This window comes from Zosterops lateralis (genome assembly GCF_965231275.1).
Source record: "Zosterops lateralis genome assembly, chromosome: 7".
In the NCBI taxonomy this organism is placed as follows: domain Eukaryota; kingdom Metazoa; phylum Chordata; class Aves; order Passeriformes; family Zosteropidae; genus Zosterops; species Zosterops lateralis.
The window spans coordinates 30166936-30180861 of record NC_139767.1 but is presented as its reverse complement, the minus strand read 5'-3'; the positions used below and the strand labels follow the sequence as shown (position 1 = coordinate 30180861).

Here is a 13926-nt window from a genome sequence, read left to right as displayed (position 1 = left end):
TATGGAGGTGTGCAATTCTGTCCTCAATCAATAAAGTGAACTGCACGAGAAAGTCCTCGTGTGACCAGGTGCTCAGGAGGGCGGGAGCTGGGCTGGCAGCTCCAGCTGGGGACAAGGATTTCATTCCCACCATGTCTGTGCCTGCTGAAGGTGTAACAGGCTGTGGTACTGCCCCAGCCCAGCTGGGAGCCTGGTCATGGGGCAAACAGCCCAACACACCCAGCTCCTCTTTTAATTTTTGGATCACGGAATGTTAAGGGTTGGAATGTACCTTAAAGATCATCCAGTCCCAACACCCCCTGCCATGGGCAGGAACACCTCCCAATGGACGGGGCTGGCCAAGGCCTTACCCAGCCTGGCCTTGAGCACTGCCAGGGCTGGGGCACTCACAGCCCTCCTGGGCAGCTGCTCCAGTGTCTCACCACCCTCACAGGAAAGAATTTCTTCCTGATACCTAACCCAAATCTCCTGTCTTCATGTGTGCCCACTACTCCTGCACACGGGACTCAGAGTGAAGTGCTCCTCTTATAAACTTCGTGGCACTCTGGACCTGCTCCAGAGCCGCAGCCGCGGTACCCCCGGGCCGTCTGAGGCGTGTCCTGAGGAGATCCCGCGGTACCCCCGGGCTGTCCCAGGCAATCCCGGGGCGATCCCCAGGATACCCCCGGGCTGTCCCAGGCAATCCCGGGACGATCCCCGCGCTCCGCCCGCGCTGCCCGTGGCCGGCCCGGCCGAGGCCCGGCGGGCGCTGCGGAGGCTGCGCGGGGCGGGGACTGCGGAAGATGGCGGAGGCCGAGTGAGTCCCTGCGCTGCCGAGGGGCCGGGCCGGGCCGGGGCTGGGGAGCTGCGGGCCGGGGGAACGGGAATAGCCGGGATGAGCCGGGCAGGGCCGGGCGGGTAGCGGCGCCCCTCGGCCCCGTGCTGCCCGCGGGCCGGGCCGGTGTTTCGGGGCCGGGCCGGGGGTGACGGAGGGAGAGGTCGGCGGGGCCGTTCCCGGCAGCCGGGACAGCCCGTGCCCGGTGAGGCTCCCTGGGCCTGCGGCTCCTCCAGCGGGGCCGGGCCGGAGGTGCCGGTGCTGCCCGGGCGGGCCGGGCTGGGCACCCCAGGCCCGGGGTCCGGGGCAGAGCCGCCGCCCTCGATGCCTGGAGGGCGATGGTTTGCTTTGCTTTGCTTTTGGCGTTCCCTCGCTTCAGGCGGATGGATTATTGCCATCTCCTGCCTGCTGTTGTCTAAATAAACCTTGTTCTCGGCCTGTCTGCGCCGTGCCCGGTGTGTCGGTGCGGTGTCAGAAGTTGTGAATCGCTCCCGGTGCGCTGGGAGAGCGCGGGGGAGCAGGACGGATCTTCTCCTTAGGAGACAGTTAAGTGACTAAGTGTTTTAAAAACGTCTAGGGTGATAATTTACTTGTTAACTTCTTTGCGCAATGCCCAGACACGGTGCGGCTGCCTCGGTGTGTTGGGAAGCTCGGGCTGGGCTCTGTGTGTGCCAGCGAGGGAGGAAGTGCAGCTGAGCTCGGGCGGTGCCAAGGCTGCAGCTCTCGGTGGCTGTCACAGCTGGGAATGGGCGCTCCCAAGGCATGAAGGCTCGGAAGTCTTGTTGGCTCAATATGTTGTGATCTACTCCTGTCTGGGAGGAATCCTGCAGTAAAAACATGAGGCTTAAAAAGAGATGGTATCCGCTGTCTGCAGCAACAGTGGCCTCCTAGTCAGACGGAATTGGAGTCTTTAGGGATAGTAATTTAATTTCCATGAAAGGTGGTGATGGTGTATATCTGTGCTGTGCCCAGGGCATTGTGAGCCCAGGCTGTCTGGGGCACTGAAGAGTCTTTCCTGAGCACTGATCACTTCCAGTTGCTCTGTGGCGTGGCCAGAAAGTCTTAAGGTCAGTGGAAAATCTGGAAACTGATAAAACAACTAGGAATTATATGTGTAGGGTGAGAAACCACCGGCTGCATCATGCCAGTTGCAGACCTTGAGTTACTTTTATAAATATCTGTGGATATGGACCTACCCAGGTGTCCTTGCTGTGGTCAGGCTGTTCACCAGCTAATAAAAATATGTTGCTCCTGTCTTGAATAACTTGCACCTGCAGTAGTTGTGTAGAAGCAGTAAGTGATTTCCTTCCTGTTGCATTTAGATAAGCCTTTACAATTAAATGTGTATTTGCTGAATGGCATATTTAAAAAGTGGAAATTATACAAATGCAGGTTTTATGGTGTGAAAGTGATTTATACTGGAATAAAATCGCACTTTTATTTGGTCATCGGCATTTCTAGGAGAAAAACCAGTAAGAGCTGATCAGTGTTTACATCAGTATTGACATGTGAGACAGTTGATGATTCTTAAATTAGGCTGAAGATTCCTGTAGTTGAAGGATTACAAGAAGCAGAGTCTTGTTAGAGGAAGATACTGAGAGAGTGTAAAATGGGGAAATAATCAATGCAGGGAGATTATTGATGGATTTAATCAAAGACAGGGACTTGGGCTGATCTCTCTCAGTCTCTCAGTATTTAGGGGGTGGAACTAGATAATCTCTAAGGTCTCTTCCAACCCAAAGCATCCTATGATTCTATTTTAGTTGATAACCTTGGTGCACAAATTAGGGTGCAGTAAAATGCTTGCTGATGACCCAAAGCTGGCAACCTTTGCAGGGCCAAAGAGATCCTGCAGAAAAAATGGATTGAAGAATGGTGTCAGAATTAAATAACACCTACGGGCTGAAATGCAGTGTGCAAGGTTTGGATCTGGTACCAGGGAACAAGGACTTCAGTAGCAGGAGAGAAGAAAGACTTGAATGTAATAGAGGATCACGGGACATGAGCAAACCACTTTATGGCTGAAAAAAGAAACAGTTATACTGTGTGCTGCTCATTAAAGAAAGAGCTAAAAGTGTGAACTTTCTTATTTATCAGCTTGGGTGATGCATTTAAAAAAAGGGATATGCAGACTTCAGGAAGTGCCAAAAGCTGTTGGGATGATGAAGCAAGTGGAGAGTTAAGAACTTAGCTTATGTCCCTAGGCAAGCTAAAGCTAAAAAGGGACATAACAGTTTAAAAACCCATGTTAGGCACAGTATTCCTCCAAAGTTTGTAATTGTGAGCCGCAGCCTCCAATTCCATGTGCTGAAAAGACTCCTGTAAATTCTGAGAATTCCAGTGATCACCTGCTGGCCAAAGCCCCAAGGGACACAAGGAAGACTCTCAGCTGAAATGATGTTTTTGTGACTCCATGGTTTCTTTGCTTGAGGCTAAACATGTGATACAAGCTCAAGTGCCGTGTCATCCAGAGCAGGGAAAAAAATCTGGAGCACCTCCTTTTTGCTTGAAGGAGGCATTGCAATGCCAGCCTTGATACAGACACCAAGGCTGGCAGTCTGACTCAGGAAGCAGACTAAGAAGCCTGACACCTTCGTGGTTTTCTTTCCCTCCAAGATGTGTTCATGATTACAAGGAATCTGGGGAGCTGGCTGTGTAGAAGAGAGCCTGTGTCCTTAGGAAGACATTGTTGGCTCCCCAAGCTGCCAGTGGGAAGTTTTGTACAAAGAGAACTTTTTTCTCTTTTTTTTTCTGTCTGTTGGAACTTTTTTCATGTGATGGAGTATGGAGTATGGTGTGGCGTCACATCTGTGCAGTTGACTGGAATATTTTAACTAACCTGGATGAATTTAACTTCCCCATTTGGCTTTCAGTCAGCAGAAGTGAGTGAATGCTGAATCCTCTGCTCTGCTGCTGTGTCTCCAGAGAGCTTCCTCGGGATCAGCTGGAGCTGAGAGGGAAGGGGATGGATGTTCTGGTTTGGCTCCCCATGTGCCATAAATAAGAGTTAACAGAAGCCGCTACCAGCTGGCAGTTTCAGATTCAAAAACAATGTCAGGGCTTTTTTTCCCAAGTTCCAGGTGGCTAAGCTGTCGATCACAATCGTTGTTGTACATGAATGTGGCACTGAATCCATGTATAACAAGACTCATGATGGACAGGTTTTGCTTTTTTTTTAAGGAAGGGATTGGGATGGGAACGCTGCCATCCCTGTAGAGCCAGCAGTTACTCATGTCAGAGGCTTCCTAGTGAGAAGAGAGGTGGAGCTCCTTTTCCTTTGCCCTCAGGTGCTTCTGTGCCTGATTACAGTTAGGGTTTATAGTAAGGTAAAGCTGGGCATGTTTTCATACTTTGGTAACTATTTCTCTGTGTTGAAGTCACTTCTCTGGTTTGCTGAGCTGTTTGCTCTTACTGGAGGTTACAAAACATATGTGCTGCAGGATTGCTGAAACTCTGACTCCAGCCTGAAATTTACTTCTCAGATTTCACTTTGCAGTTGAGAAATGCTTTTTGGTGTCTCTTCAAGAAAAGAGATCTCTGAACCTCTGTGGCTGACCTAGAATTGAGGGCGATGTGCTGCTGAATTATATAATTTCTAGCTGTTGCTTAAACGACGGGGAAAAAACTGATTTATTCTTACTGAAAAGTAAGCCTTTCTTCCATCTGATACCCGTGTCATTTCCTCATCTCCTGGAATGTACTTTCACATTCCTAGTTGTCCCATCCCACATGTTTCCTCCTCTGTCTCCTAGCAAAAAAAGTTGTTTGTGAAACCCGTTTCCTTTGTGAGGCATTTTTGCAACTGTGGTTGATTCTGCTATCAAGAGACTAACTGCCTCTTCTGAAAATTCAGAAAAAATATAATAGGCATTTTTTTAAACCCGATCTCCAAATAACTTAAGAGAAATACTTGTAGTGTTTCTTATGTCTGAATTTTCACTCTTTTTTTATTATTTTTCAGGGTTTGAGTGTCTCCTAATTGAAGAGAGTCAAAATACTGATTGCAAGTGAATCCTCAGTCAGCCTCTTGGATGCCTCTGATAACTTAAGAAGTCATGGCAGAAAATGATGCAATGCCAACCTTACCAAAAAAGTGTGGCCCATACATTTCATCTGTAACCAGTCGTGGCATGAATTTGGTAATTCGTGGTGTAGTGCTGTTTTTTATTGGTGTATTTCTTGCATTAGTGTTAAACTTGCTTCAGATCCAGAGAAACGTTACTCTCTTCCCTCCTGACGTGATCACAAGCATCTTCTCCTCAGCTTGGTGGGTACCACCTTGCTGTGGCACAGCATCAGGTAAGTTCAGTCGTGTGTGTGCCTGGTGTGCTGAGGTAGTTAGATAGTTGCAAAAAGCTGTGTGAGACATGAGGAAGAATAAAAAATTCCTTTGCAGCATCACTGTCCTTGTTGAGCTGTTAGTATCCTTCTGCTCTCCCCATGTGTACACAGATACGTATGTATCCAGGAATTAGTTTTTTGCTAACTTGTCTTGCTGTAATATTATTAACAGATTATATAACCTTTGTTTTTTCTGCTGGGCTAGAGCTTAACAGATGTGAGGAGGTGGTGCTGCTGCTGACCTGGAGTTGGTTTATAGGAGTGTGCTCCCAGACAGCCCTTAAAAATACCCTGGTGGTGTCAGGCTGTGCAGCACACAGTGCCTCGTTTGAGCACAGCAAACCACCCTGAGAAATGCTCCCTTTTGTGGTCCAGCTTTCCATTTGTTCCTCCTTCCAGTCCAAGGTGCAGCTTTATCCCTGTGTCTCTGGGAGCCCTGCCTGTGTCTCTGGGAGCTGAGGGCAGGTGTGCAGTTGGCAGCTCTCTGGGCACAGTGCAGAACAGGGACCTCCATGCAGTCGTGTGTCCCACATGATGTGAACATGATCCATTTCTCCCATAGCCACTCAGCATTCTCTGTGTTCAACCAGTTAAAGTGAGTGGACTGCTGTAGGTAGTAAGAAATACCCTCTTTCTCCTCTCAAGTATCAAGGCATATTCCATGTTACAGGCATGATGGAATTTGACTTTCTGCCTGGCTCTGGAGATCACTGGTCCTTAGGGTCAGTTTCATGCTTTACTAAGGGAATATTCTTAGCAGCCAGTACTGGAGGATTCTGCTTTGGTGAATCTTTTCTTACAGGGGGTATCTTCCTCTAGAGGCAATTTTTAATCAGATTCAGAAGCTCACATTCTGAGTATTAGTGTGAGACAATAAACTTGCTTTTGAGATGGCATCACTGTTTAACTAATGGTAATGTTTAAGCCTGTTTTTTTTGTGGTAGACTGGGTTATTTTTTTGATACCTTCTTGAAATAGTACACTAGATGGGGAAGGGAAAGGAACCCTCCAAACAGGTCCCTGAATATTGTGTTCTCCAGTGGAAATGCATTTGGCATGTTATGGTGGCAGTTGCATACCTGCTTTATCTGTAGTTATCTTATCTTCTTGTCTTGCCAAGATTGTGGATTAGCTTTTGGTTCATAGCCTGCATTTTTCTTTTATGCTTCAAACTGATTAAACTGATTGTCTTGACAAATAAGCCTCTTATATATGGATTAGTGGGGGCTGAAATGAGCCCCACATTGTTGCAGCAGCAGTGCATGAGGTTTGCAGTGTTCACTGCAACATTTGCATTGTTTGCTGTTTGCATCAGACTGTACTTTGTGCTCTCTTGGGTCACCTGAGAACAATGCAGCTTCCAGTGGGAACTTAGGAAGGCTACATCTTGCCATCATCTCACAAGAAACCTATGGGCCTTTCTGGGTCTAAGGGGTTGGTGGTTTTGATGGAAAGACTGGATATGGCTTGTAAAGTGTACTGTTTGATTTTAGTACTTGATTTTAAACCACCTGATTTAAAGATACTACAGCCTTAATTGGCTTTTCCCAGCAGGAGTCACCCCTGTTGAGGTGTTCTGGGGTTTTTCTTTCATTATCAGTCTCTTCTCCATTTTCTTTCTTTATCTTCTCTGCTAGCATACATACAGGGAACCTCTGTGGTAAATGCTGATAATTCACCCATTTTCTTACCATTTGTACTTGCACAGCCTTCCTGGAATTGATGTGAACATTTCTCTGCAGTAGGGTTTATTATTGTGAACCGAATAAAGGTATTTTGCATATTTATAATCAGTGGTGATCGAGGCTGCATTCAGAGAAGTCCTTTCATCCATCACCGTTATTAGTCATGAGTTTGGCCCAAGGCCTTTGGCAAGAAAATTGCTCAGGGAGGTTTTTTTTCCGCTCCAGCTTTACTGGTGATTTATTTTCCCGAATCCTGGAGATCAGTTTCCTCTGTGGCAGAATAAAGAGCATTTGCAGTGTTACCCCCAGCAGTGTGCTGGACTGAAGGCACTGGAGTCTGTACTGATGGCTCAGGCTCTGCTGTGCTCACACCACTACAGTCTTAATGTTAAGGCACCATTATTGTTCCTTAGTGGGTTGGTAAAAGTCTTTTTAGCTGCAATTGCAGTGGAGAACACATTTGTGAAGAAATATTAAAAGAGCATCACGATTCCCTGGGGCTAGAATTCCTGTTTGCTTTCTGTATTCAACAGCTACCATAGGCTCTTGGCTTTTTCTCTTCTAGGTGAGCTTGAGAGCAGCATTGCAGAAAGAAAAAGATTCTCCAAAGTCTGGTTGTAACAAGAACAAAAGAAAACACAAAATATTGATGTTATAAACCACACCAATACTGTGGTGCATTGGTTTTGCAGTTATTTTAAATGTTTGATGGGTGGGATTTTTGGAAGTTCCAACTTGTAAGCTGTTAATGCTCTTTCTGAACTACAGTGCAGATTTTGGTGTGAGGGAGAGCTCTGTCATCCTCTGCCCCTGGTTCAAATTCTCTGTATCGCTACTTTTGCTGCAGTGGCTGAAGATGCTGCTTAACTTTACCGGGCTTTTTTAAGTAATGAAACTCTTTGAAATTCCTCTTCTTTTACAATGTATGTTTTTGTGCTGTTTATCCTTAAAAGATGTGTTTTAGTAGTGACCATAATTGTCAAAGTCTAGATAGCTTTTATTCTAGTTAAATGTTGCCAGTGCTTTAACTTCAGGGCCTTTTTTCTTTCCTGTCTCCACAGCTGTGATTGGGTTATTGTACCCCTGCATGGACAGACATCTGGGAGAGCCACATAAGTTCAAGAGAGAATGGTCCAGTGTAATGAGATGTGTAGCAGTCTTTGTGGGAATAAATCATGCCAGTGCTGTATCCTATAGTCCAGTGACATTGGTGGTAAAAAATGCCTTTCCTCTTGAAAAAAGCTCACACAGCCAGTCGTGGTGAATTGCTGTTAAAGGTGTAACGTGCTGCATTTTTGCAAGGGAAGTGCAGAGTATGTGTTAGTGTCAGACTTGTAGAGGTATTGGAGCTGATGAGGCTCATGTCTTTTTGTTTGAAAAATATTTTCATTAGGAATGTCTCAATATGAGGCTTTGTCTTACTTATAGTCTTTGTTTTCTTTGAATAATTAAAGTTAGTGTGGGGAGATATTCATGCAGTAGGTATTACAGAAAAGTGCTTTAGGATGTTGCAAGCTGGTGTCCTTTTAATACTGTACTAAGAGCTTGAGGCCCTGTCTTCAGGTCATGAGTGAAGCACATTCACTTTGCAAAGAGTGGGAAAAACTCAGGATCAGGAATACCCAGGACTACAATGCCAGGAAATGTTGCAACCCCCTTCTGCAAAGGATGCCAAGAGTGTACCCTGAGTTACAGGATGCTTTTCTCATGGACTGATGCACCTTACTGGCAGTGCTGTGTGTCTGAGAGGATTCTGCAGTTATGCCTCGTGCCTCCTCTGTCAGCTAAAGTCAGGGTCTGCTGGTGAAAAGTGGGGTCTTGTAGAGAAAGTTGATCATCCCTGCAGTGCTCATCTCCATCCCTGTCAGCTCCAACACAGTTCACAAAAATGCTGCTAAAAGTTCTGTTCTTGTGCTGCTGAATCTCCTCATTCCCAAGAAGAGAGGGCACGTTAAGAGAAAGGTGGGAGAGCTGGCTGAATTCTCACTGAGGTTGTTTGGCCACTGATTTATTGTGTGTTTTCCTCACCCTCTGCCATCTAGTATGGCCAAGATTCCAAGTCACTCCCAGTGTACCTCACAAACCTCACTCTCCTTGCCAGAGGTGCACTGGTCTGGTGCTCTGGTTCTCACTGACCTGGGCTGTACCTGCTGGCTGAGCCTGTGGCTACTTGGCTGCTTTTAAGAAATCAGAGTTGACAGCTCCTTTTTACACGAGTCTGATTATTTACAGCAAATTTTCTGCAGTTCTCTAACAGCTGTTGCCCATATCCCAGGACATCAGTAATGTACTGTCTGTATTTCCTGCTTGACAGCTCTCCAGGCTGCTTTCTCTTCAGCTGTTGCCAGTTCTGCACATTGCCAGATTTGGTGAGGGTTCTACCTTCTTTGACACTCTTTCTGAACCTACTGATTTTTATCCTGTAATTATTTACTTCAGTTAGTCAAGCTTGTTTCTCATTTCCATTATGTCTCCCTCCAGATTTTTGTGAGGAAACAGGACAGTGGTTTTTATACTGTCATCCCATAAATTTGCTTTCAGGCCTGTGAAATGACAAGCCCCTTTTTAATTATCTGTTTTGGACAGGAGTAATGAGGATGAGTTTCCAAAACATTTTGAAGGATGTGAAACACACAAAGATATCTGAAGTGACTTCACAATTCTTTCATAAGCTGACAACACTGACTTTCAATGTTGATTTACATGAACACTTTCCAGTAATATTTTCATTTTGATTTATAGAACACATTAACATTGTAATGTTGGGCTGACTGTAAAGCACCATATAATTTAATCAAAATTGCAAATAAGAGTGATAAGTACCTTTTTTTGGTAAATCCCTGTCAGTGAAGAAATTTAATGCTAGATTTAAGATTTCATATTGAGTGTAATAAAGGGCCAGGTGAGGGTGAGAAGTAACATGTGCATCGTGTGTCTGTATAAAATGCTTGATTGTTTGGTAGGTGAAGAGGCTTTTCAATCTTATACAGTGCAAAGACCCTAAAATTTGAAGAAGTGTCATAAGTTCTTAGTTTCCTGAAATACTGACAATCACAAGCCTTAATTCCTCACATCTGATAGCTGTGTGAGAGATAATGCAGGTAAACTCTGCACTTGTCTTAATGTTCTGCTTTTTTTCCTCTTGTGCCAAAATGGACAGAATGACAAAAATTGCTTTATACTTGTACATGGTATTTCCAAGCTTTTCCTTAACAGCCAACTCAGAAGGTGGATTTTGCCAACAATATCCAGCTGTCTCTCACGTTGGCAGCCCTGTCCATTGGGCTGTGGTGGACCTTTGACAGGTCACGAAGTGGCTTTGGCCTCGGAGTAGGAATTGCTTTCCTGGCCACCTTGGTGTCACAGCTTCTGGTGTACAATGGAGTTTATCAGTAAGTATTTGCTCCCCTAAGGAGATGTCTCACCTAATAATGTTCTGAAGCTGTTACATTAAATCAGAATAACTGAAAGGGTACAATTTGACATGATTTTCAAAGCTGTCAGCACCTAATTTTGAGCACAGCATAAATTGGACTGTGTATGAAAGCTTTTACGTGTGTGTAAGTGAGAAATCTAGTTGGAAATGCTAATTGAATTAAAATACTACCTTGCCAAGAATGTAACACGCTTTGTTTGGTTGAATAAATGCAGCTCTAATCAGTAAGAAGCCTCCTTTGTTGTTTGCTGCAAGAAATTAAATTTCTATAATGGGTATCTTTTTGAGCTAAAATATCCTAATAATTGTGAATTTGCTTTGTGATTGGAGGACTCTGTATTGCACAGCATTGAGCTGAAAAATGTGCCTTCTTTTGCAGATACACATCCCCAGACTTCCTCTATGTCCGTTCCTGGTTGCCATGTATATTTTTTGCTGGTGGAATAACAATGGGCAATATTGGCAGGCAGCTGGCAATGGTGAGTCTGGAGGAGAGGGGTTGATTGCCTTCCAATAAAAGTTTAAATGTACATATCATTTCTTCCTCCATGTATTCCAGCCAGCTGTTTGGCTCAAGGGTGTGCAGTGAGGTAGAAATCAGCAATCGTTTCTTGTTGATGTACTTAGTGAGCTGATCATACTGTAAATCAGAGCACACCCATGCTTTGCTCTGTACACTCTGTTACATACTTTCAGGACCATGAGCTAAGTAGGATCTCCTGTGTTTGGGGAGAGATCAGGCTGTCCCCAAAATCTGACCTGCTCAGGGGACAGAAATTGCAGCCACCAGTATGTGCACAGAACTTAAGGAGATCAAATTTACCTGGATGGAGTTTAACGAGCTGTTTTACCACCGATTTTGTAGAAAAATCACTTAAGTCTTCTTCACTAGTTATGTAAATTAATATTATTTTTTCAACTTCTGTTTTTCAGTATGAATGCAAAGTCATTGCAGAGAAGTCTCACGAGGACTGAGAGGAAACAATATGCACCTTTTAAACAGGAAAATGTCTGACAAATGACTGTTGGAGGAGCATAAGGAACACTTGACTATGAAATTGCCAAAATGCAATTTTTTTTCCCCTTGAGTGGTATTCTTTACTGCAATCTGTGATTGCTGCTTCTATAGAAACCTTGATGTCTGATTTTGATTACTGTGAAGTTACAATAGTATGCAATATATTTGACAATATTGGTTCAATTATAGGATTCTTTTTTCCAAATCTAAACAGTTTACCATAAATTCCTGTCTGTCTGTAATGTTGCAGTGCCAAACTGAACCTTTGCACTACATTTCTGTAGCTGAAACTTCTTGATTCACTTTATCTTGAAAGTTTTGAGAAATTTATTCTTAACAGCTAGTGAAAGACAGAGAGGGTTCACATTTAGCGATGAAGATCTCTTTCTATGATGATAGCTCGTAATACCTGTATGAAATTTATGGATTACAGGTGACCTTTGATGCAATAAGTAACTGATTTATGCCTATTAACACAGTATATAATTCTTCTGACTCACATTACAGGTGAGGAAACTCAGTGCAGGTTTCATGGGTTATTGCCATAGCATTTCATTTGTCTGTGGTGTGTGCCCAGTGTGACAGAAATGGAAACTGAGTCTGGAAACTATTTGCTGTTTTTCCCCTGGTATATCCAGCATCTCTGTTTGTTTTTGAATTTGTGTCACCTGTGGACAGATTCTGAAACTACTTGTGTGCAAAACAGGATACAGTTCAGGTAATTCTTGTACAATCCTTTAAACTGAATTGTGTTGATAGGACAAACATTTTAAGAAGTTTTTATTGCAAAATCTAATTCTGCTGGAGTGAATCAGCCACTACCATATAGTGTCATAAACCCCTCCATTATCAATGTTACTCCTGGTGGTCCTTGCCCACCCTCTGCTCTGTTGGCAGGGATCAGCAGGGCTGTATTTTAGGTACTGCTGGAGCCCTCATTGCTGTTACTGTGTCCAGGCAACAAGAAATGCATTTGTTCTTGTAGCAGTTTCAGAGGTAGAGGAATGTTGTTTGACAGGTGCCTGTGCACAGACAGCCTGGTAGGACAGCGAGCTGGAATAGGCTGGGTGCTGAGTTCCCTTCTTAAGAAGGATTTTAGTGTGTGACCCATATTTGGGGGCATACATGGGATTTTCTCTTGGCTTTACAGCTCCCTTTTAAGACCATGAGCTGGAAGAAGTGCAAGAAGGCAGAAATCAGATCTCAAGAGGACACTGCTAACCTGTGCCTGCAGTGAGTTTGGCATGGGATGTCTCCACTTTGTTTTCCCCTTCTGTCTTTGTTAATTATATTTAAATGTATTTGTTTTCCTTTTTTGTCTTTAAGTACTATTTTTAAGTCTTCCATGAAAGGTTTATAAGACATGTGACAGTCACCTAGGGAGGCTGGAGTTGGTCCAAAGAACAAATAGATGTTTAGACAAGTTTTTATTAATAAATGTGTGAATGCGTTGTACACGAACTAGGCAACTTTTTCAGTCTTACCTGCTTACCTCCAAGTCTGAAAAGTGTGGAATGAGCACTTCCAAAAGCATTGTAACAAAAGACATGGTCACAGAAGAAAAGTTTCTTGAGTGGGAAATTGTAAAAATAAGAAACAAGCAAGTGATGTATGAAGAGCTTGGTTCTGCAGCTCCACAAAGTGTCATCACCTGCAGCAGACTGTCCTGGGATGATATTTCAGGAAAGCACCTACAAAGGCATTTTGCTTTCAGCAGAGGCAGAACGTGTCTAAGTAGATCCCTGACCAGAGATTTTCTCTTAATCAGACCATATGGCAATAAGGAGCATTTTATCAATAAAACCAAGAAGCTGGGCAGGAATGAAGGGTGAGTTCCTTTAGGCAGGTTCTGGCAATTTGCTGAAGAAGCTGTTGGGTCTCTCTCCTACAGTATTTCACCTCATCCACCTTCTTTACTTCAACAAATGGCTTCAGCTTGGTGGACAGTATGAGAAGTCCGTATTGAGTTATCAGGGCATGAGTGGCATAAAAATCCAGATGTTTCTTATCCTAACTGTAGGGAATAACAGGGTACCTCGGCAGCCAGTGTGCTGACTTGGTAAACAATGTAGTTTCATCATGATCAACGAGTGTGTACAACTGAAGATGGGTTGTTTTTGTTATTCCCTTGGTGGTAGAACTGCTGTTACCAGTCTCAATACTTACACAGAAGCAGCCTTGTGTGTGTTGAAATGTGCAGTATGTGAGAAGTGGTTGTTGTGCATCTGTGGCACCCACTTTGCAGAACTTTGCACTCAGATTCAGCTAAACCTGGCTAGACTGTGCTGTCCGCTGACTTTTAAATTTCATTTTGGAAATTTTGAGCATGTTGTGCAAAGGCAGCAATCATCCAAAATAAATTTGGGTGGAGTCCTTTATTATATGTGTCTTACTGTTTTTATTCTTACTTGACTAACATCAATACAGGATCACATTGTGGGTGTCCTGTTGTTTCAAACTGCGTGATATTATGGCTGATGTGTTTAAACCCTGAGAAAGGTTCACAACAGGAATGCTGATACGGCCTTAACTTCAGTGGTGTGGACATGCTGCTACTGTATAGCATGTAGTTATAACATTAGACTGACTTAAACATGTTGTTCAATAAAGAATGAATAAAGTATAATTTAGA

The 13926-nt window shown here is 44.1% G+C and overlaps 1 protein-coding gene across 1 annotated transcript; it reads left to right on the top strand.

The window, feature by feature from the left end:
* Positions 1 to 731: 731 nt before the first annotated feature.
* Positions 732 to 13672, top strand: INSIG2 (insulin induced gene 2). The gene is made up of 6 exons (XM_083865015.1): positions 732 to 796; positions 4776 to 5113; positions 7902 to 8026; positions 10066 to 10232; positions 10656 to 10755; positions 11210 to 13672. Exons 2-6 carry the CDS (start codon positions 4870 to 4872, stop codon positions 11249 to 11251), a joined length of 678 nt encoding a protein of 225 aa, XP_083721141.1. The 5' UTR covers positions 732 to 796; positions 4776 to 4869; the 3' UTR covers positions 11252 to 13672.
* The last annotated feature ends 254 nt before the right edge of the window (positions 13673 to 13926 follow it).

Excerpts from the sequence above, each read along its gene's own strand:
- INSIG2 (XM_083865015.1), top strand. The coding sequence starts at position 4,870 with ATGGCAGAAAATGATGCAATGCCAACCTTACCAAAAAAGTGTGGCCCA. Across the intron at positions 5,114-7,901 it reads TTGCTGTGGCACAGCATCAG|CTGTGATTGGGTTATTGTAC; the intron begins GTAAGTTCAGTC and ends CTGTCTCCACAG. Across the intron at positions 10,756-11,209 it reads TTGGCAGGCAGCTGGCAATG|TATGAATGCAAAGTCATTGC; the intron begins GTGAGTCTGGAG and ends TCTGTTTTTCAG.